The sequence below is a fragment of the Gambusia affinis genome, linkage group LG20 (genome assembly GCF_019740435.1).
Source record: "Gambusia affinis linkage group LG20, SWU_Gaff_1.0, whole genome shotgun sequence".
NCBI classification, from domain to species: Eukaryota; Metazoa; Chordata; class Actinopteri; order Cyprinodontiformes; family Poeciliidae; genus Gambusia; species Gambusia affinis.
The window spans coordinates 15,812,998-15,837,564 of record NC_057887.1 but is presented as its reverse complement, the minus strand read 5'-3'; the positions used below and the strand labels follow the sequence as shown (position 1 = coordinate 15,837,564).

Genomic DNA, 24,567 nt, shown 5'->3' with positions numbered 1-24,567 from the left:
ATCGATGAGATTCAAATATCATGGAGATAACGTCTGTAAAGATTTGGGAAGAAATTCAGAAAGTAGGAGTCTGCAGGTATTCATTGTCACTCAGGATTAACTTTTCCACCAAATCCATGACTTTACTTTTCATTTGGAGATTTGTTTTATTTGTCTCTCACAGCTGAAAGACAGGAAACAGACAGAAAGAATGAAGCTCATGCAGCAAAAGTCTAAAGGTTGATGATTAAGTCTCAATGACCACAGCAGCCTCCAGGTGGCCACTCCGCCAGTTAGAAATCCAAACAAACTGTTTGTTCGTGCCTTTGTGAAGCTGTGCATGAACACACAAACGAACATGTTCTGTAGTCATGTATGTAAAATCTCCCAGATCTTCAGGTTTCTATTTAAATTAAATTTTATTTGTAGCTACTTACTATACAGTTATTCTTATATATATATATATATTACATGCACAACTCTGCTTCTTGTTTAATGGCTTCATTTGCTGCCAACGGTGGGATGGGTTGCTAGTTTAATTCCTCATTTGTCCGTATGCCACCCATTAAACCGTAATTAGTAGCTTTTAGTATGGCTGCTTTGGAAATAATGCCACGTGTTGTTTAAAAGGAAAAATAAATCAGCAGTCCTGCAAATGCAAACATTAAAATGCAAAATTCTAAGTGTTGCCGTATCATAAACACGAACCGCATGGCTGCAGGATCAGAAGTAGATGATCAAATGGAGAGAGATTAATAATTGACTACAGGACCAATCCATTGGTACTTTTGCCTATTTGCCTTAGTTTACATTCACATTCCTGCTCTCTCAAGAACCCTATTTGAATTTTGTATTTCACACCTGCACAAAGAACTTTTTGCAAGGTGGCTTTTCAAAACTGACATGAAAGAAGGATTTTTTTTATTTCTTGCTCTTTTCCTTGAGGTTCGTCTTTGTGAAATTATAACATTTTACTGGCAGTGATTTTATTGCAAATGGCCTTTAGTCACTACACCCTGCTATAGCCCTGCCCTGCCCAGGCCTGTCTCTCTCTCTCTCTCTCTCTCTCTCTCTCTCTCTCTCTCTCTCTCTCTCTCTCTCTCTGTGTAATATACACACTAGTCACTGGGTGCCTAAGCAAGTCCGAGTGACTTTTCTTGCACTGTTCAGGCGTAGCTAAAAGTCATGATTGTGTTTTTTTTCCAGCAATAAGCTGCAGCGTATCATGTCAGCTTCAACAAGGACTCTGCACAGCGCCTCCCAGCAGTCGACTTTGGTGTTTAGCTGAGCAGCAAAAATAAACAAAGAAAGAAATCCTCCACTTTTCAGCGATGATGAATGGTCAATCATTTAAATTTTGGTCTTTGGTGCTGGTGATATCGGCCAATATTATCTTTTTTATTCTGTTCTTGGAAAACTCAGCAAGAGAAAAAACGTAAGTGTTTTTGAAGTTTCTACAACGGGAGATTAAAACTGTTTTATGTTTAATTAGCTCACCGTTTTGATAATTAATATCTTTTTCAATTTCATGAAGTTTAAATTACAGCTTGATGGCCATGTCAAGAACTTACAAAGCGAGCGGAGAAGACAAGCTGCAGCACACTGGTGAATTATTACAAAAGAAGGGAGAATTGACTGAAACAAATACAACAGCGCTGACATCTGATCCAGTTATTACCTCTTCTTCTGAAACTCCTATTCCTATGATTTTGAAAAAGTTTTTCAAGAAGCTTCCTCAGTGGAGCTTTGAGGATATTTACAACTTGGATGCTCTGCCTAGACCTATGGTAAGCATTTTACGGTAAAATCACTAATAAGTGTTCATTTGTGGTTGCCAACAGAACAGCTTGGGCTTGTTTTTACTTGTTTGCCTTTGGTGTGGATTTATCACTTAGTCTGATATGTTCTTTGTGTGCTTAGCTGTCATCTGCAGAATCCTGCAGTCTTGTCATAAATCTTTTAGATAGATTTATTATTGCTTTGCTAGCAAATTTTTTAAAATGAAAATTAAGAATCCTTGCATCTAGTAACAAACAGATTCAAGGTTTTACAAATGCTTTTTTGAAGTATCTTTTCATTGATTCAAGCAAACTATACTTTTTTGGGGTTTGACTTATTTTAGTGCATTTAACACTTTCCCCTTTTGAATTTATTATAATATACCAAAAATGTTGTAAATCTCAAACTTATTTTAGAAAATCTCAGGTTAATGACAGATTATTTACCTCAGATCTGATCAGTGTAAGATTATTTTATTTTGCGCCAGAGAGGATTGAATGCAGTCGTAAAAAGGTTGGGAATCTTCACCATCACCTGAGTAGAAGATTTCTAGGAACTGGATTTATTGCGTTTTATTGTTTTCCAAGGAAAACAGAAGGCAAAGGAATTTTGCAATAGATCATTGGGTGAATATATTCATGAAAAAGTAATACTTAGTGTCCAAATATCACATGTACGATTTAACCCAAAATTATTTATATCCCTGGCAGATTTAGATTTCAAGGACGTTTTATAAAATTTTATTAAATTACTTCTGACTTTAAATAAGACATGAGTCTCTGAAAATGTAGTAAATGTAGTCCCTGTAGCTCAAAGAATTAACTTTAAAATACTGTTGTTAGTTTATAAATCACTGAATGGTTTAGCACCACAGTACATTAAAGATTTGCTGCTGTTGTATCAACCTTCTAGAACTCTAAAGTTATTTCACCTACTAATTTGAATATTTCTTTGACTCAAATGATGCTGTTTTTAATAACACAGTATTTTATTGTGCTGTTGATTTGACCCTATTGTACAGTTTGTTATTGTTGGTTCTGTTTTGTGTAAATCTACATCCTTTGACTTCCCTGTCACTTTGCTATTGTTACACCTGAATTGGAAACTTTCCAATGGAAAGTTTCCAAGTGGAAAGTTTCCAAGCTCTTTTGAATTTTTGTCTCTCCCATTTTCAACTTCCAGCCCTTAAAACATTTGGTGACTATCACTTAAAACATCTACTACCTGTCTTACATCAAAATAATTGTCGGAAGCTTTCGCATCCAGATCTTGTAAAGATTATTTTTGTGGCAACCGGGTCACACTTCACTTTGGCACAAAACATGCAATTGCAGTGTTGTTAAATCTTGTGCCAGAATATCACATCATCACACCTGTGTGAATTTCCAGTTTTAGTTTTGCTTTATCTCGACTTTTTCTCTGCTCAGACTTGTCCGCAGTCTCTGCGTAACTCCCAGGACGAGGACTTCCGGAAAGCTTTCCTTCCCAACATTCGCATGTTTCTGCACAAAGACAACTTCAACATGAGAGAGTGGAACCGGCTCTCACATTTTAATAATCCGTTTGGCTTTATGCAAATGAAGCATGATGGTACGTATTTTCTCACAAATTACAACTGAAAGCTATTTATAATCTTTCTACTAGGATATTAGTATATCTCAAAAAAAGGGAATGTTGCGTAAAGGTTCAATATATTGTCATTTTCTGGAGATTCGTCAAATAATGAGTATATTTCAAGCTTTTATGTTTTGCGATTTTAATGATAAAGGCTTTCAGATAAAGAAAACTCAAAATTTGGTTTCTCAGAAAAGACTAATCAAAATAGATGTTTCATCTTTCAAATGGATTATTGTATCTTTACAATGTAGAAACCAATATTTGTGTAAAAGAAAACTGAAAATAAGTGTAAATATCCAGAATCTCAAAGTCTTAAGTTACAATCTATTAAAATATTTTAATATTTACAACAAAAAAAGTATGCTGGTAACTGTTCAAGTTGTAACTGAAATTGGTTACATTTTTTTGCTTGCAGATGTAATGCCTGTTGTGAAGCTGATCGCAAAGCCCAAAGAGCCGCTGCTCCTCCCTAAACCAGGCGGGGACGGCTGCATCCGCTGCGCCGTGGTGGGAACGGGCGGCATCCTGAACGGCTCAAAGATGGGCGCCGAGATTGATGCTCACGACTACGTGTTTCGGTAGGAAAACAAAAGAAAACAAACCTGTTGTTTGATTCAGCGGAGCAGCTCAGTGACTAAGCAAATTACAGGCTGGTTAAACTGGGTGGACACGGCAGGGTAGACAGCAGACCACATGTTAAATAATAATTTAGCAAAGTATTTACTTTTCACTGTTAGTTTTAAGAAGGAAGCTGTTCTGCACTCATCTTACCGTGGGAACTCAAACACCTTTTATCTGCAAAATGAAAACACAGTTTCAGTCTTAGGATGGGACTGAAACTGTCCCATCCTAGTATCAGTCCTAAAGTCTTTGTAAAAGTTTAGTTTTACAAAGATTATTTAAATCCATTATTAACTATGCAGCACTCTGTGGATGTCAGTGTATTTTTTTTCATCAAACATAAGCAAAGAAAACATAGACTGTATAACAAATATATGCAAAAGTATTTATGCCACTTAATCCTTTAAAGCTACAAAAAGCTTAAATATTTAAGAGGCTATGAATACTTTAACAAAGCACTTAGTAAAATCTTTGACAACAGTTGAAAACTTACAAAAAAACATGGAAAAACATAAAAAGATTTAACATTTGTTGAAGCAGTCAGAATTACTGAATCTATTACAGTTATATAACTGCATAGCAGCCGGTAACACAAAGTCACTTTTGCAATTGATCAATCAAATTTTATTTGTGTAGCACATTTCAGCAACAAGGCATTTCAAAGTGCTTTACATCATATAAGACACAAAAACACAATGCAACATAGAATCAACAATCAAAACACAACATTAAGTCAAGTTCCGTCATTAAATTTCAGCATGAACTCTTACATCAGGATTGTGAAATAAATCTGAAACTGAAGCATGTAACCAGCAGCCGCCTCCTCAGCTGCTCTGGTAGTTATCCTTCAGCAAGGTGGCACATTTATATCAAGCCATTAATACTTGCACACATTTTATTTTCTCAAACCAGAAGCAGTATCTTTTTATTTTTCTGTCTTGCATTATATTAAAAAAACACTGCAGTAGCAGACTTTTTTATTTAAATTTATCTAAGAAAGAATGGTTTCCATTACATACTTTAGTCTTGTTTCTCGTACAAGAAACAAGACTATTTTGTTCCTGTTCACAAAATAGAACAGGAACAAATCTCACATTTTTCAAATGCAACTTACCAAAATGAACAAATAAAATTACTGGTTTAAACCAATCCATAAGCTGTTTTCAGTAACACCTGGAAATTTGTCAGACTTGGACACCCTGACAGTATTCCAGTGGAAAGCTGTAGATTTAATTTCTTAGCCAGATTTAATTTCAAATTATAATTTATGTGACAGGATGAACGCCGCGGTGGTTGAAGGTTATGAGGAAGACGTCGGAAACAGAACATCCGTTTATATTCACACTGCTCACTCCATTACAGCGTCCCCTAGTTTTTACCGCAAGTTTGGATACAAGGCTGCTCCGCATGATGAGGTATTAAACCAACAATTTATGTAATATCTTGTTTATATTCTATAAAAAAGTAAAAATGACTTTTCTTCTGACAGGGTATAAAATACGTCCTGATTCCTGAGGGCTTGAGGGACTTCCAGTGGCTCAACGCCGTCATCAAAGGAGAAAGAGTCTCTGAAGGGGAGTATCGTAACAGGAAGTAAGCGTCAGATTCTACACATTATTATTATTATTATTAGTGAAATTTTCTGAATGTCTCCAGAGGTCAAAGGACCAATATCTAGGAGTAAAAAACTTGGGTATCCGATACGTATCCGATTCAGATGTGACCGAACGTCCAGGTGGCGTTCATCTGACCTGAACGTCACTGATACTCGACAAACGTCACTATTCTGCGTCCTGATACGCTAAAGCGGGAAGAAAAACAACAACCATGGCGAACTACAATGAGGATTAAGTTGTTAAAGTACTGCTCCGGTCGGATAACAACTTCAAATGTGTACCGTTAGCATCCATGTTTACTTCCGCAAACACTGAGCACTTCTTCTTCTTTATGGTGATTAGCAAAACACTGAGCACGCTGACGTTATTGCGCCCTCTACTGCGCATGCGAGACACTTTCAGGTCGTTTCCCGTTCACACTGCAGAACACATACAGGTCGCATATGTTTTGGAAGTGTGAACGGCAACGACGGAAAAAATCAGATTTGACAAAAAAATCAGATTTGACAAAAAATTGGGAATTGGAATTGGGTCATTTCAGGCTGTAGTGTGTATTCTTGCTTCAAGAACCGTGGTTTGATCAGGGGTCATAGGTCAATTGACCCAATCATGGATGGATCATAGTTTTAATGGAAAATACACAATTAATTTATAATGTTCATAATATATTATCATTTTGACTTTTTTTTTCTTTATAATTCAGCGATATACTTTACCATAAATTACCTCAAAAAGTATTATTTGATTGTAAACACAACGGATGCGTGCAAGTTGACTGCAAAAAGAGCCGGTTGTTACCAGTTGCCATGGTTACTCACATTTGTCTTCCTGTTTTAACATTACCCTGCATGTTGTCGGCTCCTACAACTGTTTATCACAGCATAATAAACTAAGTTGTGCGACAAAATTGACTTTAGTGAATGGGATATGTTTTAATGACCCAAACGAGTCATAAGCATCTGAGTGGAGAAAAAATGACCAAAACCTCAATGGCCGCCAGGTATCACTTGCTTGGAAAATTAAAGCAATTTTATTCACGGTACAAACATAAGCTCGATCCATGGTGAGAAATAATTTTTTCTAAAACTTAAAATTTTTGTTAAAAAAAACCCCAAATTCATATTTATCGCACAAAGGACAAGTGAAATATGATAATTTCTTCCTATTTTGGTCAAATTTAACGTAAAAATTCACATGTAGCTGTAGCCACTAAGGCAGTTGGTAAACTAAGCCATCAGAAATTCAAAGTGCAACAGGTTTGAACGGGAGGCAGAGTGAGATACAGAGATGCTGTACTACAAATAAAACCTCTAATGCAGAGCTGCGTCCTCGGGTGAAGAAAGGTGATCTGCACTGGCTGCGAGTCATAAATGACTTCATCAGCCTAACTGTAAAAGGCTTAAATAGTTATAAGAACGTATTCTTGCTTGCCTTCTGCAGGCGACATCTGCACTCCAGCGGGTGCCGACGTAGTGTGACATTGACTGATAATCACTTTATATGACACAAAGGATGAAATATGTGTCTCCCCCATTGATAAACACACCCACAAAACAGAGCGAGCTCCAGTTTCTGGCAGGAGTGAGTAGATGGGTGGAGGTAGTGTCTTAATGCCATGTTGTGTAACTCTGTGGAAAAAAGAAAGGTACTGTTGTGAATGTTTTTTGTACACTACTCAGGGTATTTGGCAGGAATGTGATGCCATACTGGGGATTGAAGGCAGCAAAAAAGGAGTTCTTTCATAATCGTGTCACTTTAGAAACCATTTCAACCCAGAGAAGTTTGAAAAGAAAATATTTATCTTTGTTTTATGTTGTCTTTTATTGTTTTGCTCTTCAGCGCCAGGACCTACTATTCAGGCCAGTACAATGAGAGCCAATTTTATGTCCTGCACCAGGACTTTCTGCGATATGTACGAAACAGGTCAGTGTTTCCAAACAAACATCCTGTAAATTAACTTCTCTTTTCTACAGTAAACATGAAGATTCATTAAGATGAACTAGAACTGTTTTGTTGGATATGGAGTCAATATTCAACATAACAAACAACATATAAAGATTTTTTTGAGTGTTAGCTGCGTTAAATCAAAATGTATCCAATTTGATGTCATCATTCCTAGGATGTAGTTTATAGTGTTGTTTCTCAACCTTTTTTCTTTGCCCACAGGTTTTTAAAATCAGGCAATTTGAATCAAGGTTACTGGGCCATTGTCCGACCAACTAATGGGGCATTTGCTATTTTCACGGCTCTACATGTTTGTGACATAGTAGGTTTATTTTTATCATAATACACATTGTACCCGTATTTGGAAAAGAAGTGCAGTCATTATAGATGTGTACTTCTGAGAAACTGTTGCTCTCACTGGTTCACTTTGACCTTGTCAGGGTGAACCTGCATCTTTGAGTTCCATATACCTCCCTAAATATTTAATAAAGTAGTGATTTTGTTTTTACATTTTGCAAAACAACCAAATTTGCACCCTTTTTATCATCACATTAAATAATTTTGCTAAGGTTATTTTGCAGTATTGATACAGGAAGTAGTTTATTTTTTATTTGTTTTCTCCCTGTTCTGTCATCCCCAGGTGAGTGCGTACGGATTCATGACTGATGACTACAGTAAATACTCCAACTACTACTTTCAAAAGTACCTGAAAACCAACGTCATTTTCTTCGCCAACCATGACTACATTATGGAGAAGAATTTGTGGAAGAGCCTCCATGAAAGAAAAATAATTAAGCTGTTTCAAAAAACTAAACCACAGGAAAAGACAGAAAAGCCTCCACCGCCCTGACACCCTGAAAACGAGTCAAACCATTTACTGTCCTGATCAGCAATATTAAAAACAGGTTAACTCTGCTGCAGGATGAGCACTTTAAGGACGTCTTAGTGTTGGGTCTGTTTTAGTTCCCAACCTGCAAGGAGTTCCCAACTCCTTGGGAACTCTTGTTGTTGTGGAGCGTAGAGTGTAATGCACATCATTCATGATCATTTCTGAGGAATCTGTCAAACTTTGAGTTGTTGGTTGACTACAACAACAACTTGTGTTGTTGACAACTTGTGTTGTCAACAACACAAGCTGTCTGGTTGACAACTTGTGTCAACTAGAGACACGAGTTGCTCTTCTGCAGAAGAGGGGAGAGGAGCCAGACACGGAGAACCGCAGTCAAACAACTGTCTGGGATCAACTCACAGTTGATCCCAGACAGTTGCTTTTTATTTTCATAACAAGGAACAGAGGGTTGGGTTTGTTCACATAGTCACACAGAAAGTTTCTCCTGAGAAATCTGCCACAGGATGTTCTAGGATGCTCAGTTTGATAAAACCAGAAGAGTAAATAAGCATTTCTAATCTCCAAGCAAATATTGATAGAAGAAGAAGAGTGTGTAGCGTTTCTAATCTTCAAGCAAACATCCAAAGAACAGTTAATAATGTACCGTAAAAGAAAAGGGGCTAAAGAAAAAAAAAAACACAAAAGAATAATAATTTTAAAACATATAAACTCATAATTTAAATGAACTTGGATAATACTTTTTCCAACATTCTCCCTCCTGTTTTTCGTATTATTATTTACAGAGTCTAACACAAACATCAGGAATACATTTCTTGCTGTCGCATTTTCAATGCATCCTTCACAACGTTAGACATTGGAATCTCCTTTGGAGACGGAGGCAACAAGTTGGTACTGATGCATAACGTTTCCAACAATTCTAGCTATCATTGATTTTAAACATGGGATTATGCAGGCAGTAAAAATACCAAACAATAAAAGAATAACAATAAGAGGCATCATTATTTTCAACAGAAGATGCCACCATGGTCCAGATATAATCCAAGAAAGAAAGTCTTCTAGTGAGGGAACTGAGTCCTTTAACGTGGCCTGTTGCAGGTTTTTCAAGGCAGACATTGCTTCATCGATATGTTAGTAATGTACCATAAAAGAAAAGACACAAAAGAGTAATAATTTGAAAACATATAAACTCATAATTTAAATGAACTTGGATAATAATTTTTGCAACATTTAGTTACTTATACTGCTGCACTTGAGCAGTCATAATGTAATATTTAAAATAAATCTGAAGACAGAGCAGACTTGCTATAAAGGAACACACACTGTGTAATTAGATGAAGGATGTGTTTTTGTATGCATCCGGCTAAATGTAGCCATTTATTGAAATATTTCTTTTTTAGCTTTGATGTCTTTTATTCCTTCAATAAAACTGGTCAACAGCCAAAGAATTGTCTGCAGTTTTTCAACAGTTTTAGGGTAATTTTGATGTGCTGAATCCAAAACTCACATTGGTTTTGCTCAATCAGGCCAACTTTCTGAACTAAAGGTGCAACACGAGCATCAGTGTTTATTATTCAATTTACAAAAATCAGTTTGTAACATTTAATTAATACGCTCTGTTAGAAAATGACTTTTCTTTTCCTAAAACATTTTGGGATGAGAAATATTCATGGAAATGAACTGATAATGCCTCAAAAATTGTATCAATTTAATCAGAAGATTGAATTTCTCTGAATCAAATTGGAATAAAAAGCCAACCTGATTGACAAAAATGGATGTCATTTTTCAATTCACTGGCATAAAAATAGTCCTAATTCAGTTGAAAAAACAAAGACAACTTCCATCCATCCATCCATCCATCCATCCATCCATCCATCCATCCATCCATCCGATTGTTCTGAATTGTTTCTCCTTTTTCTAGTTTGAAACTTTTAAAGCAATATCTTTTCCTCTGTTAGCTATATCTCTGTATTTACGTGTTTGGTACAATTACTTTAATGTGTTTAAGCATTTATTACTATTGTTTCATTTTTATTTAACCATGGTTATGAAGTTTATTTTCTATGGACTTTCAGGTTTATATAACAAGCACTACAGTAGCTTGTAAAACAACTTTTAATGCACTTCAGTAGTCTAGCTTTGTGGGAGTTGTAATTTTATAATCCAGAGTCATTTAGTGTTTTGTGTTTAAATAAGAGATGATTAAGTGTTTTATTGGATAGTTTAACAACAGATGAACAACCTGATCATAAAATTAAAAAGCCTCTCCTTCTTTCTCTCTATTCAACCAAATAGTTTGTGAGAAGAACAAATAAAAATAAAATGGAGTGTTTGCAAACCTGCCAGCTAGAACAAAAGTTTTATTAGAAATTCAAACTGGAAATGTTTGTTGAAACAGGACAGAATGACTAAATGTTCTGTTGTGATCTTTTTATACTTCGATATTTAAATAAATATGGTTTGTTTACAACGTTTCCTTGTTGCTGAAATGTGCAGTACAACTAAACTTGACTTATCCAAAAGCAAATCTCTTTTACCAGATTTACAATCAGGTTTACCATCTGATCTTTTTTATTTTTTGCTGAGCACTTTGGGTTACATTAAAAGAGCCATCTAAGTAAAACTGAATTGTACTAAGTTCCCCCATTACAAATATTGTGGCAAAACTACGTTTGACCATCCTCGCCCTCACAGCAACAGGTTCCTATTCCTTTAAATCCAACATTCATGTTTCATCCAAGCACATACCTGAAGGAATCTGGTTATTCTGCACCATTAAAATAATAAAAGACGGCCGTAATGCATCAGATTACGATTGTTTCTGTTGAGACTTAAAATACCAAATGCTAATAAAAAGCAGATGTTTCAGTTTTGTCTTACTGCTGCTGTGCAGTAAACTCAAGTTCAAGTATTTCAGCCCTACCCAGTTACTTTTGCGTGTGGATTCACCATCTTTGAGCAAACTCCTCACCTGACCTTACAGGCAGTTCTCGTCTGATGTATCTACAAGGCGTGTTTTCATTCCTGACCTGTTTAAAGACGTGTGAGACCTCCTTGATAAAACATTTGCTCTTCAGGCACATCCTTGTCCACCTTTTTCACGCCTATATTTCTCGGGAATGGCAGGTCAAGCAGTCAAGCTGTTTTCTTTTGTGTTAGTGATTTTATTCAGTATTTTTCTTTTCATAATGTCTCAGAGAAATTTACCAAGCAACATCAGGTAAGTGCTTTTGTGATTTCTTACTTAATGTATATATATTAATATGTTTTGTGTTGTGCTGTGTGATCATCATTATTTATGTTTTTGTTATTTTATCCAAACCCAGATATAGATGGATAGCCATGTCGGCAGTAAAACATTTCAAAGGACTGGACAGCTTTTATAAAAATGAAAGATTGTGGCAAAATGAAGGAAATGTGACCTTATTGAATGGTACGAGGGATTCACTGACAATGTTAGAGATGGATCAAATTAATAAAGAATATCCCATTCCAATGATGCACAAAAGATACTTCAAGCAGCTTCCTCAGTGGACTTTTGAGGATATTTATAACTTGGATGCTCCTCCAAGATCTACGGTGAGTCTGGAGAGACACAAAAGGAGGAAAAAAATTAAAGTGCAGAATTATAGACTTACACTTACAGGGCTGGTAAGTCTTTTGTTTACTTATTAGCTTTTGGTGTGGCCCTGTTGACTGCTCCAAGAACTACTGAAGGGAATGGCAGAAAAACCTCAGAAGAAGACATGAACTCAACTTCCCTCTTCACAAAATGTAAACGAAAATGGTTTTCAGGTTGTAGAATTTGTCTTTTGTATTTGGCAACAGACCACAAGCTATTTCTCCCTCTAACGTTTAGAGTCTTGTGTTTTTCTTGTGTTTTATTTACCCAGAATGCCCTGCACTTTAGTTTGCTACCTGTTTTTGGAGAAGTCTCTCCAAAAACAGGAACCGCATTCACATATCCAGTTAAACCGCACTAGAGTTCACCTGAACTGATAACTGGGTTTCTGGGCGGACCAGACTTTGTTTTTTGGTCCACATGAGATTCGATTTCACAATCACACCTCCCCAAACAAACCAGACTTTGTAGGCAAATGAACTAGAGTTTTATTCAAGTTGACTAAACAGAATTGGTATGAATGCTCCCTAAAATTACAAAAAAATAAAATAAAACATTTTTTTTAGCATTTTCTCATCGATAAATAAAAATAGGACTACTGTCTCACCTCCAGAAATGTGCCCATTCTCTGCGCAACTCCAAGGACGAGGACTTTCAGAAAGCTTTCCTTCCCAACATTCGCATGTTTCTGCATAAAGATAACATCAACATGAGAGAGTGGAACCGGCTCTCACATTTCAACAATCCCTTTGGCTTCATGGATATGGCGTATGAAGGTAAAGGTTTGCTTAGATTGTAAGAGAAACATTTTCTTCACACTTCCTCTTGATTTCAAGGTATTAGTTAAAGGGGTTGCACCAACTAATCGACAAGTTGATTATTTCCTCGGCAGTGACTTTTTACGTGGCTAGTCAACTTATTACAATCATTTAAAACTGATTTTTCAAGAAGATGAAAGACGATAAACTTTGTGAGTTTGTCAGATAGTTTGAATTGTATAAAATAGGTAAGTAATTTTGCAAAGACTATTGGAATGAGTTTGAACAAACCTTTTACTTTTAGCTAATCTAAACCTTCATTTTGCTGTGTGAAGTATGTTCTACTATTGCAGAATTTCATTCATTTTCTTATCTTTCATTTGACGTTTTTTTTACTGGAATAGTAAAGGAAATCTATTGGCACGTCACCCCCACATGCTGCCACTGAGTGTATCTTTAAAAATCACCACCAAACAAACTGAGTTATGTTCGCTTTTGTCTGCAGATGTAATGCCAGTGTTGAAGCTGATCTCAAAGCCCAAAGAGCCGCTGCTCCGCCCAAAACCAGGCGGGGACGGCTGCATTCACTGTGCCGTGGTGGGAACAGCCGGCATCCTGAACGGCTCCAAAATGGGCGCTGAGATCGATGCTCACGACTACGTCTTTAGGTAAGAAGAGGGCAGACCAAACAGGCTGCTTTAGGTAATTGTGCACTAGGTATTTTAAACATTTTATCTACTGATTTTGAGATATTTATTGGAGTCGCTCGCCCTGAAAAATAAGCTCATCATTGAAAGGATGTGCAGCAATAGCTTGGCAGAGCTTCCCCAGTTCTGCAGAATCAGAACAGCTAAAGTTATTCTTGTGGACCCAAATCCCCTTTATTATTGCCATTGCAATTGATGGTGATAAAATGCAACTCTAAAAGTTGAAAATGCTAATTTATCCTTAAAAGTGTCTTTCTCATCAATAATTTTAGACGATAATAAGCCCAAATAGAAATTGTGGTAATCTATGTTTGTATTGTGTGCAATGCATCAGTGATGTGGTTATTATTGTCATTATTCCATTGTGTTTGTACCTTTATTTGCAATTCTTCTTTGCTGGCTGCAGATCAAAATGACTGCTGAGGACAATAAAGTTGATCTTAACCCAGTAATACCCAGAGTTTGGAAAAAAAAAAAAAAAGGTTAAATGGTTTTTATCAATTCAAGGTGCAGCATAAATGATACTGAAACTAAATATGGCAAGGCCTGTTGAGCAATAGCCGCGTTTATATGGACAAATGTAATTGGAATAAATACTAAATGGACGATCAGAATAGAAATGTGTAATTTAAACACCTCAACTGGAGTAAATTTGCAGTCGTAATGAGAGGGATGGTTTATGCCGATTAATAATCCTGACAGTTCTCATGTAAATACTTGTTCTGATCATGTGGTTGTACCATTGTGTCTCTGGCAAACTGGCCTGACCAGGAATGTGTGTCTTTTGTCAGAATGACATATTAACGACTTCAGTGGCAAGAAAATATGGCAGGGAATCAAGAGAGATCTGTTAATTTCTCATTCAGGAAAATCAGCCGCTTACTGGTTTGCCTGTAGCTTAATGGTAGAGTTCAGTAACATCTCAAAACAGACTGCTGCAGTTGTTTTATGTTCAGCGCAGACTTAACATAAAAACACAGCTTTCATCTGCGCTGAACATAAAAACTGTGTCGGTGCTTCTATTCTGAATAAATTTGGATTATTTTTATTTGAATGCATTTCAGATGTGTGCTTGTAAACAAAGCTACAGATGAGGAACACAAATATAAAGAAGAAGGAAATGATTGAAGAACAAACACAAATGAAAACCAAAACTTAAACAACACAAGAATGTGACGTTTGTGCCTTAATTAAGTGTTACTGTTTTGTTTTGTTTTTTTAATTTTTATGTAACCTAACATCTCAACTTACTTTAGGTAAAATCTAAAGTGCAGAGTATTCGTTCCACTAAATGTGTGTCCCAAAAAAGTAAATAAAAACTGTAAAAAGAACCAGTCGTTCTATAAAAAGCAGCTTTATTTTGTCAAGAGGTATTTCATACCTCTTGACAAAAAGGAATGCAGCAGCATTGTGGTTTGCTTATTTCAGGGTTGTCAAACTCCAGTCCTCGAGGGCCGCAGTCCTGCAGTTTTTAGATGTGCCACAGGTACAAAAAAACGCTGGAATGAAACGGCTTAATTACCTCCACCTTGTGTAGATCAGTTCTCCAGAGCCTTAATTATTCTATTCAGGTGTGCTGCAGCAGAGGCACATCTAAAAGTTGCAGGACTGCAGCCCTCGAGGACTGGAGTTTGACACCCCTGGCTTATTTAAACAAGTATATGCAATGTCTCTTCTTCAATGACAATGGAGGCCTTTTCATTTGGACTCAACCGAGGCAGATGAGTGTTTCTGAATACGTGGCTATTGATTCCTCTACAAAGACATCAGCCTTAGAGGATTTAGTTTGTTTAGAAACCACATTTAGCTGCAGCAGTGCAACAGCTGCTATTCGTACGTTGGTCCACATGTCACTTCATTACACCAATAAACAAGGTTTAGAAATTAAATAAAAACAAAAAAGAAAGATATGGCAGAATGCAAGTCATTTTAGGTTAAATACATAATTAACTCTGGGCTTACATTACTTGCATTGTACTAAAATGTTATTTTATCTGCCCTTAGAAATTTTTCTATTATGTAATGTTGCGTTAGTTGGCATTAATTTACAGAGTTGAATACCACAGAACAACACATTAGTTCTGACTTTGGTAAAATGCATCTTATTTTAATGGCATTTTCCTTTTCAGAATTGGTGTTAATTTAACTCATTCAGTTATTTAGTAATTGTAACATTTGAATTCCTCAATCTTTTGTTGAAATACTTCTTTAAGAGTTGATTTAGCTCTGCCAACTTCACATTTTGACTAAACAATATACTTTAAAATAAAACTATGGCTCTTTTGGTGTAACAACAAACACCTGAAAGCTGTGAGGTGTTTTTGTGACAGGATGAACGGCGCGGTGATCGAAGGCTACGAGGAAGACGTGGGGAACAGAACATCAGTGTATGTTCACACATCTTTCTCCATCTCTTCGTCCCTTTACTTATTCAAAAAGTATGGATACAAATCGGCTCCACATGATGAGGTACAGAAGCTACAACATCAACACAAAGCGTTCGTTATTGTGTTCATGAAACATTAAGATCCCAGCTGATATTCTGCTCTTTTTTACAGGGTATAAAGTACGTCATGATTCCTGAGGGGATGAGGGATTACAAGTGGCTCAAGGCTCTGATAAGAGAAGATAAGGAGTCTAAAATGAAGTGACTATCATCTCGTTTCGTTTATTTATTCTCTATCTGTAAAGGATGCAGATGAACCTCAAAATACTCCGCACTAAACAAGTGATAACAGATGAAAAAGCTTCAAATTATCTGCTAAATCTGATTATTACAGAAAATCTGTACGGTATATTTACTCAACATTTAGTCGAGGCTTCGTTAGCTTGAATTGATGCAGAAAGGTTTTTGTTTCATTGAGGCAATCTGTTCAAATTGTCACCTTGTCTCTGTTGCTAGTTCTGGTGTCTTTTTGTCTTCCTGTTGAAAAAAAAACTCCAGAAATTTTCTACTAAGTTTAAATCAGACCAGTTCATTTGCCAAATACACACAAAGGCACCAAAGTCACAGAACAAGGTTTTCTACTTTCAACTTGATTTACTAAAACAGTTTCTCACATTGTCAAAAGAAAGTGTAAGCAGCTTTCTATTCACCGTTTCATTTTTTCATGATGTTTTCTTTGTGTTTTTACTCTGCAGCCCCAGAACTTACTATTCAGGCCAGTACAATGAGAGCCGGTTTTATGTTCTGCACCAGGATTTCCTGCGATACGTACGAAACAGGCCAGTCTTTGATCGTAATCATATTCAAATGTCTACAGTTTAGGCTGCAGCTGGTTTATGCAAAGTGACAACTATTTCAAATGTCATTTTTTAGGGGGTTTTTTTTGTCTCTTTTGTTGTTTGTTTAACTTTAATAGAAATCAATATGTAAAATAGTTTCCTGAATGTGCAGAGAAGTGAACACACAACTTGTTCATCGTAATAAAAGTTAACATCTAAAACAAAATTACAAAATTATATGTAAGATTAAAAATAATCAGTTTTACTTTTAGTAAATGCATAAAATATCTTAAATAACATAACTTACATATCCATCTGTCAGGAGAAATAACTTTTTGACTAAATAAAATAAATCTGATGAATAAATAATCCAGTTTTATCAAACCTCACATCAATAATATTGTTAAAATAAAACCCTGTTTCACCTATAATTTCTTATGGTATAAGTTTACCAGTAATGAGTCAAACATTGGTATAATAAGGTCGAACTTTCACAAAAATGGAGATTAGAAATCAGTCATAATGTTCCGATTGATGCATATATATTAATAAAATATTTTAAAACATACCCTTAAAAACAACTTTTTCTTTAACTCACAGGTTTTTAAAATCAAACAATCTTAATCGAGGATACTGGGCAATCGTTCGTCCAACCAACGGGGCATTCACTGTCTTTACAGCTCTGCACGCTTGTGACACTGTAAGTACATCAAACTGCACTTTATTTATGAATGCAGCATTTACTTAATGCCATTTTGTTGCTTTTATTTAATTTGTTACGCTTCCCATTTTCCTCCACATTCTTTTTCAGGTGAGTGCCTACGGATTCATCACAGAAGACTACAAGAAATACTCCTGCTACTACGCTGAGAGACACCTGAAAACCAATGTGATTTTCTACAGCAACCACGACTACATCATGGAGAAGAATTTATGGAAGAGGCTCCACGACAAAAAGATAATAAAGCTTTACCAAAGAACTTGATCACAAGATGGGATCAAAAAATTGTTCTGAAAACTGAAAACTGTTCTAACAGAAAAACATCCTGACTCCTCTTGACTGTGATACATTAACTAATGCTGTAAGTACATAAAAGGAACAATGTGTCATGCAAATAAAACATTTTTCTCTTTAATGGAAAATCTCCTTTACAGAATCTTAAATACAGAGGAGCAAATAGTTGCAGGATGCAGCTGAGAGAGAGGACCGTGTAGGCAGACTGAGGGAGAGCAACGGCCCAGGAGGAGCAGAGAAGGAGTAAACGCTAAATCTAACCATGAAAAATGAACAACTGGTCTAATAATAAGCAACAACAGATCTAACTGTTGCATGACTCGGCTATGAGTCATGCAACAGTTGGTTTCATAGTAAACCGTGTGTTCTTTCGCAAGCCCTTTGGGTCACTTTGAGAAAATTCCTCTGTTGACTATTAAATAAACAGAAACTAAGAACAGACAGAACAAACATGAAGTCAAAAACTAAGGCAGTTGCTGAATAAACAAGGAAGTGAAAAATGCAAACACCACATAACTAAAACAATAAAGCTAGAGCTTGGATAGAAACGACCAGTCAGTTAGCAGAGATTGATGCTCATGACTGTGGTAGAATACTCACATAAACTTGTCCTGTCCTGTTCAAACTTTACAGATCAGGAGAAGCAAAATTAAATGAGCTGATGAAACCAAAATAGAGCTTCGTGCCCTGAACCTTTAGCTCTAAACCTTCGTTTTTACCAAGTCTGGAGAAAAACGGAGGCCTTACTAACACCATCTCTAATGTAAAGGATGGTGGCGGCGGCAGCAACGTGCTAGTGGGATGTTTTTCTGCAGCAGGAATTAGGAAACCAAACTGCAGGCAGATTTAATAAGAAAACTTGCTCCAGAGGTCTCTGAACTTCACACTAACATGTTGGTTCGTCTTCTAACGTGAAGATGATGAAGAATTCAGTGTGTAAATAACCTTAGGTGGTCTGAAGGTAAGACAAAAAAACAAAGAGGCCAATCCTGTTTTGCTTGCTGCGTTGGTCGGACAATAGAATTTCAAAACATTCTGCCTGCAAGTACATCATCTAATCATCGGCTTTTTAAGGTTTGTAATTTTTAAGAGGTGAGACCGCTTATGTACTGGGAACCCTTGATGCTCAGATTTTCTTTTCTTGAGAGCTTTTTGTACAGATCCACTTGCAGATCCTTTAGATGTAAAACATTTGAAGGACGTTTAACTTGAAAATAAAAGTCCATCTGCTGCCTTGAAAGTGCATCGTCAAGGCAGCAGGTTATAGTCAACAAGAAAATTGTTGACTTTTAACCAAAACAATTTTGTTTTGGTTTTAACTCAGAAATTAAAGTTCATAAAGTTGATTTAATAAGAGCCAAGTTGCATAAGGATTGTTTTGTAAGTTCAATAATCTTAAATTATTTAATAGAATTAATAGAAAAAAAATTTCCTCACCAAGTTAAAGAGCACACATTTGTCTTTTATTTTTAATCTCAATATCAAATTAAAATAACTACTTATTTAGTATGAATAAACATTTACTTTAATAAAACACAAGCGAGCTACAAGCCACGTTTAGTTGTCTACTGTCTTCTATTCTTTAAGTCAAATACATTTATCAAGATTTAGATTTTGAACCTAAACGTGTGAGTTTGTGAAAGATAAACTTGCAGCAGTAAGTTGTGTTAACTTTTCATTAATTTTGTCAAACCTAAAAGAGTTGAATAAACTAGAGCTTTTAGGTTCACATTGAAATAAAAACTGGACAAAGAAAAGATAGGAGAGGAAACTATTTCCCAGAATGCTTAGCGGCATGTTTTTGTATCCTGAGATGAAAATGCGTTACGTTGATCTGACTGCATTATTAAGGTAAATGTTTATTTTAATGTTCTGTTCACACTAAATGTGTTTGAGCAAAATTCATTGATGTTTAATAAAATTTATTTTCCGATGAGAAAATTTGGTCATGCAATTTGAAACAAGAATTTAAATTATATATTATTATAATATCATCAGCTTTAATGTCAAAATTTTCTCCTTTAACCAGCTTCTCATCTGCAGTCAACCATTCATTAAATAACTATTTACAATTGTATTCAGATCAAACATAAACCCTGATTGTTATACTTTATACCTGAAGCGTTTCAAACCTGAAAAATCCTCGTTTCAAGTTGTAATTTTAAGATTAGCCGTCATAATTTCATGTCCTCGGGACTTGATTATTGCTGCAGTCGGTTAATTGTTTTAATAGGAAGGAGCTTGACTGCCTCCTAGTGGCTCAAAACGCCACTGTAAGGATTTAACTGGAGCTCAAAAACCTGATGATGCCTGTTTGGTTATCTGTGAAGCCAAGCATCAGTTTTAAGATCCTGATTTACACATTCACAGCTTTACATCATGGCAAGACTCAGTTGGAGACATTTCTTTTTAAACAACCTTTTAGTCTGATATAGTTTTAATCTTCTTTTATTGATTTCTTTGCTCTTAACCTTTGTTTTTATGTAAATATTTTCAGTTTACTTCACTTTCTGACAGACTTGTAAGTGCAAACTGCAATATAAATGTATAGATGTACTTGCTTAATGTGATAAAGTCTAAAAAATAGTGCAGGAGAATGCAAGTTGGAGGTTGACTTAGCTCAATGGTTCTTAACATGTGGCAGGGTTTGCTACCTTGATAGGACAGGTTGAGTGTAACATGGTGCTACAGATATAAAAAATATTGAAATCACTGATACAAAAAATAAGACAAACATAAATCCTATGAAGACATTTCAATGAGGCATGTGTCCTGGAAGAAATCAACACAAACTACAAGGGATTTAAAACATAATCTGGCTGCAATGATTTGTTTTAATAAGTGTGCACATCCCTAAGCTAATACCTTGTGGGATGCCTTTTAGATAAATTGCAACATTCTGTCTTTTGTCAACATGCCACATCTTGTCTTGGGAATATCCCAGCCTCCCTGGCAAAATTTTTCAAAGCGCCTCAGATGTTAAGGACGTCTTTTGTCACTCCTGTCAAATTTTCTTTTAGATTTATTTCTTTATTCAGACTAAACCAGATGTCTCCAAACTCCCATGTCACTTTTTGATCCCTCCACTGTGCCTCAAACCAAATAAGACATGTTTATAATTATAAATATCTCAGTAAAAAATGTAAGAAGTAAATGTTTTGTTGTTTGTGTAACAGGGTGAACAGCGCCGTGATAGCGGGCTATGAGGAAGATGTTGGGAACTGAACATCAGCAGCAACCTTTAGGGTGGTACAGAATGACAACTGATTGGTTAAAACTGTGTGAGCTGCGTTTGATTGGAGTAGAGCTGAAATCATTGTCGTTTATGTCTTTAAATATTATTAATTATTAATATATTATTAAGATCGTAGGGGGTTTGAGCTGAAAAAACAAAAAAAAAATAAAATAAAAAAAGCGACTGGGATGCATGTGATATTACAGAAACAGCTGCAGATCTGACTGTGTCCGGTTGTCGCTCACTAATTATCCTGTTTCTGCTCCTTTGGTACATAACGTGCAACAATCCTCTTCCATGTCAAACAATAACTTTACCACTGTTATTTTTGGGTGGGGCAAGTAAAAGATTAACTGCCATTTGCAGCCCAGAGAGGTTTTCTATTGTTGTCTCTACCCCATAAAATGTGTAAATTTCCCTTTAGATGGCAAAGGCAAAATAACAAGTTTAATATGCAACTTTTCCCAAAAGATTAACAGAGGAAACATCTAGGGATTTTTGTGTCAATTCCTTCATGTTTGACATGTTCGCATGGTGATACGTTGAACCAGAATAAAAATTGTTTGAATTGGGGCTTTCTTGATCTTATTTTAGAGAAAACAAAACCGTTTATATATCAGAAGTGTCTTTGAATTCTTCCTTGTAAGGTTCTGTTTTTGTATTGTAACTAAAGAATGGCTGCTTAGTGTTTTAAATTACCGCTTCATGTTCTGTTGTGTAGATGTGTAACTTTTATTTGAAAAACAATCTGATTAGAATTATATTTATTCATAACTAATTACTTCCTTCCTTATTTATTTACTTGCCTTATCACCATTGTTAATTGCCACTCTTGAAGCCAGTAAAGGTTAGTAGCAACCATCTGACATAACGCTGTTTCTCTGCAGAAAGACCAAACTGACAGCACCACCTGTTGTATTTTTGGAGTAACTACAGTTACGTGCTTAAAGTTACATTTTAACTAAACAAGTCATTTAAATTTTGAATTTTGAATGATGACACATTACGGTAGTAGCATCATGCTCTGAGCAGTGTTACATAAAATGTTCAGAGATTATGTAAAATGCAGGCACAGGTGCAAAGGGATGGTCTAGATTAAACCATATTTATGTTTGAAATGAACTATTCAAAGGCCAGGAATTAATCTAATTGAGAATTTTTATCCACTTTGACTGAATTTGAGGTATTTAGCAAAGAAGAACGTGCAAAACGTTCAGTCCATAGATCAGTGACGTGCGACTAACTTTCTGGGTGCCATTCGATGAGAGCATGATGTTCCTCCTGTCTGTACAATAAAATGGTTGAAAACTTTAATATATGAACTGATTTTCCATAATTGAGCTTATGTATACAATGTACAGTGTTTTTTTGTCACCAGCTGTGTTGTGTGTAACGAGTTTCGTGTGCGGAGGAGCGATCGTAAACGCCAGAGAACAGATTCGAGATGAAGCAGGCAATTTTCTTGCCTCATGGCAGGGGGCGCTCGTGATCCCAAGCATTGGTTTTATGACTCCACGACTATAACTCAATAAATGCAGCGATATATTTGTTAATTTCCCCCTCTTCCGACGTCAACATGGATGGCTACATTTTTTAACTAACGGAAGACCGACACCGGAGCTGAAAGGTTTGTTTCTTCCACAGCGATCACTTATTAATAATCGCAAAATAAACATTAAGGCTAAAAACACACTACTGCAACAAACCGGGGGTTTGTTCGTTGTGTGGGAAATATTTGAGTGTTTTTTTTTTTGTTTTTTTTTTATCGAATCCTGAAACTTACAGTGGCGTTGTTGTCAGTTGCTATGGCAACGGGTCTGCTTGGTCAATACAGAGAGCGAGAAACAAGGTTGTTTTTTGTTTTGTTTTTTTGTTTTTTACAAATTTTATTGCATATAGAGGCTCACAGACAATCACTTTGTGGTGAGGTATTTTTTGAGTATCATAATTTATAAGGTTGTTTGTGATCATAATAAGAAGAGAAAAAATCATTTGAGACAGAGATTGTTCTCATTTACTTTTTTCTTTCATTTGAAAATTTATTTATCATTTTTTCAAATTCTTCCAGACGATAAATTGATTACAATTGTGGACTGAATGGCAAGAGAAATGCGATTAGAAGAAATAGCACTATCTGGTTAATGAGCAGGCAGTTCTTGCCATATATCTTTCCAAAACCCACTGAAAATCTGGAATATTAATTACAAAATCAAGAACAAATATTCATATTTCGATTATGGGCACTCATTTTGTATTATATTCTAAATTTGGGTCAATAAACACAGCTTTGTGTTTGTCTGTTATGCCTTACCGCTCAACTAAAACGAGGGTGGGCGGGGAAAGCAGTTAAATCCCATCATGCATTGCGTGAAAATCTTTAAAAAGGCTTTCAAAGACAAATAGAGTAAAATAATTTCTTCATTAAACTGAGATGGAAACATATTCTATAATGTGTTTACACTTTTTACAGATAATTTACGTTGCTTTATGCATCTTCTCTTTTTTACAATCTGAGACCGTCACTGAAAGCTACATACCCGTGAATATAAGGGCTTACCAGCCTTTTCTAAGTCAGTACACTCTTGTTTCTCTTCAGATCGTATAAATCTTTCGCCTTTTACTAAAGATTTCCGTGGAGAGGAACAATAAGAGTTTGTCTCAATTTTTGAGCGCCCTGCGAAAGTGGGGCTTTCTTACACTGTTAAATAATAACTGACTGAATAGAAGTTAAGTTAAATCTTGGACTAGGGAAATCTACTGTAAATTTCGCGATGTTTTGATTGAGCAGGAGAATAAAGCATGTTGTGTAAATCCTTATTTCATAATCAGTCAATGAAAACTGGAGGTGCTTAATTTAATCTCATAATTACGTATGTAGGGCAGTAGCTTAAATATATCAGTGGATGTCACCAAAATGTTAGATTTGTTCTTTGAGTTATGGAAATTGGTAAAGTGTGTCCGTTAAAGAACGCCGTACTTGGCGTCTGTTACGGTGCGCTGGCAGTACAACGGTCAGTATTTGCTGTGAATTCTGAAGGTAAGCAATACTGACCGCCAGCTCCTCAATGTAGCCAAATGTTACTTTTAATGTCCAAATAGTTAGTTTTGTATCGTTTTGTCTTTTTCTTCTTTTTATGTTGACACGGCAGTATTTGCTGTGAATTCTGAAGTATTTGCTGTGAATTCTGAAGGCGAAGCCGCTGCGCTGTCGGGTGGCCGAATAAACGATCTGAACCACGATCGCAACCCGTGTGTGTCCGATTCCTGCCTCAAGTTTCCTTCCGACAACAACAATTAAAGAAAAACACAACGCAGAGTCTAAGGAACAGCGAGGTCTCATCCCACACTTAAAGGGTTACATCTTTGGTGCCGTGACCCGGATCGTGGTGCTTCAAGATCACCTAGGCAACAACGCCAGCAGCCCGGTTACCCAACGGTTTCGTTCGGGCAGTTAGTTGAGTATACAATTTGAGTTAGTGTGTGAAGCTGAAGCTGCAACATATTATTTTAGTGTCATTTTTATTGCACTGTTAAGGTAAAAAAAAAAAAAAAAAAAATTGTTTGTGAACTACATTTTGTTTGAAATATTTCTTATATTGTGA

General features: G+C 36.0%; 2 protein-coding genes and 1 non-coding gene across 5 annotated transcripts; all 3 read left to right on the top strand.

The window, feature by feature from the left end:
• The first annotated feature begins 1,098 nt into the window (after nucleotides 1–1,098).
• Nucleotides 1,099–10,847, top strand: LOC122823308 (alpha-N-acetylgalactosaminide alpha-2,6-sialyltransferase 1-like). Its single transcript, XM_044102783.1, has 9 exons — nucleotides 1,099–1,414; nucleotides 1,514–1,766; nucleotides 3,186–3,348; nucleotides 3,791–3,953; nucleotides 5,273–5,411; nucleotides 5,486–5,589; nucleotides 7,452–7,535; nucleotides 7,779–7,878; nucleotides 8,197–10,847. Exons 1-9 carry the CDS (start codon nucleotides 1,311–1,313, stop codon nucleotides 8,404–8,406), a joined length of 1,320 nt encoding a protein of 439 aa, XP_043958718.1. The 5' UTR covers nucleotides 1,099–1,310; the 3' UTR covers nucleotides 8,407–10,847.
• A 447-nt stretch (nucleotides 10,848–11,294) lies between these two features.
• LOC122823307 (alpha-N-acetylgalactosaminide alpha-2,6-sialyltransferase 1-like) lies at nucleotides 11,295–17,851 on the top strand. 3 transcript variants are annotated; one of them, XR_006369317.1, is made up of 9 exons: nucleotides 11,295–11,623; nucleotides 11,730–11,982; nucleotides 12,639–12,801; nucleotides 13,289–13,451; nucleotides 15,821–15,959; nucleotides 16,049–16,137; nucleotides 16,632–16,704; nucleotides 17,316–17,415; nucleotides 17,527–17,664. XR_006369317.1 is itself a non-coding variant. In XM_044102781.1 (9 exons), the coding sequence occupies exons 1-9, from the start codon at nucleotides 11,523–11,525 to the stop codon at nucleotides 17,698–17,700; spliced, it is 1,266 nt and encodes a 421-aa protein (XP_043958716.1). In that variant the 5' UTR covers nucleotides 11,303–11,522; the 3' UTR covers nucleotides 17,701–17,851. The 3 variants fall into 3 exon arrangements, 2 of the variants coding, with proteins under 2 accessions (XP_043958716.1, XP_043958717.1); XM_044102781.1 differs by having other exon boundaries at nucleotides 11,303–11,623; nucleotides 16,632–16,715; nucleotides 17,527–17,851; XM_044102782.1 differs by lacking the exon at nucleotides 11,295–11,623 and adding an exon at nucleotides 12,079–12,177 and having other exon boundaries at nucleotides 11,846–11,982; nucleotides 16,632–16,715; nucleotides 17,527–17,851.
• A 5,690-nt stretch (nucleotides 17,852–23,541) lies between these two features.
• Nucleotides 23,542–23,655, top strand: LOC122823832. The gene has a single exon (XR_006369402.1). It is a non-coding gene; the product is annotated as a U5 spliceosomal RNA (small nuclear RNA).
• The last annotated feature ends 912 nt before the right edge of the window (nucleotides 23,656–24,567 follow it).

Excerpts from the sequence above, each read along its gene's own strand:
- LOC122823308 (XM_044102783.1), top strand. The coding sequence starts at position 1,311 with ATGATGAATGGTCAATCATTTAAATTTTGGTCTTTGGTGCTGGTGATA. Across the intron at positions 7,536-7,778 it reads CTGCGATATGTACGAAACAG|GTTTTTAAAATCAGGCAATT; the intron begins GTCAGTGTTTCC and ends CTTTGCCCACAG. Across the intron at positions 7,879-8,196 it reads CTCTACATGTTTGTGACATA|GTGAGTGCGTACGGATTCAT; the intron begins GTAGGTTTATTT and ends TGTCATCCCCAG.
- LOC122823307 (XM_044102781.1), top strand. The coding sequence starts at position 11,523 with ATGGCAGGTCAAGCAGTCAAGCTGTTTTCTTTTGTGTTAGTGATTTTA. Across the intron at positions 13,452-15,820 it reads GCTCACGACTACGTCTTTAG|GATGAACGGCGCGGTGATCG; the intron begins GTAAGAAGAGGG and ends TTTTTGTGACAG. Across the intron at positions 15,960-16,048 it reads AATCGGCTCCACATGATGAG|GGTATAAAGTACGTCATGAT; the intron begins GTACAGAAGCTA and ends TCTTTTTTACAG.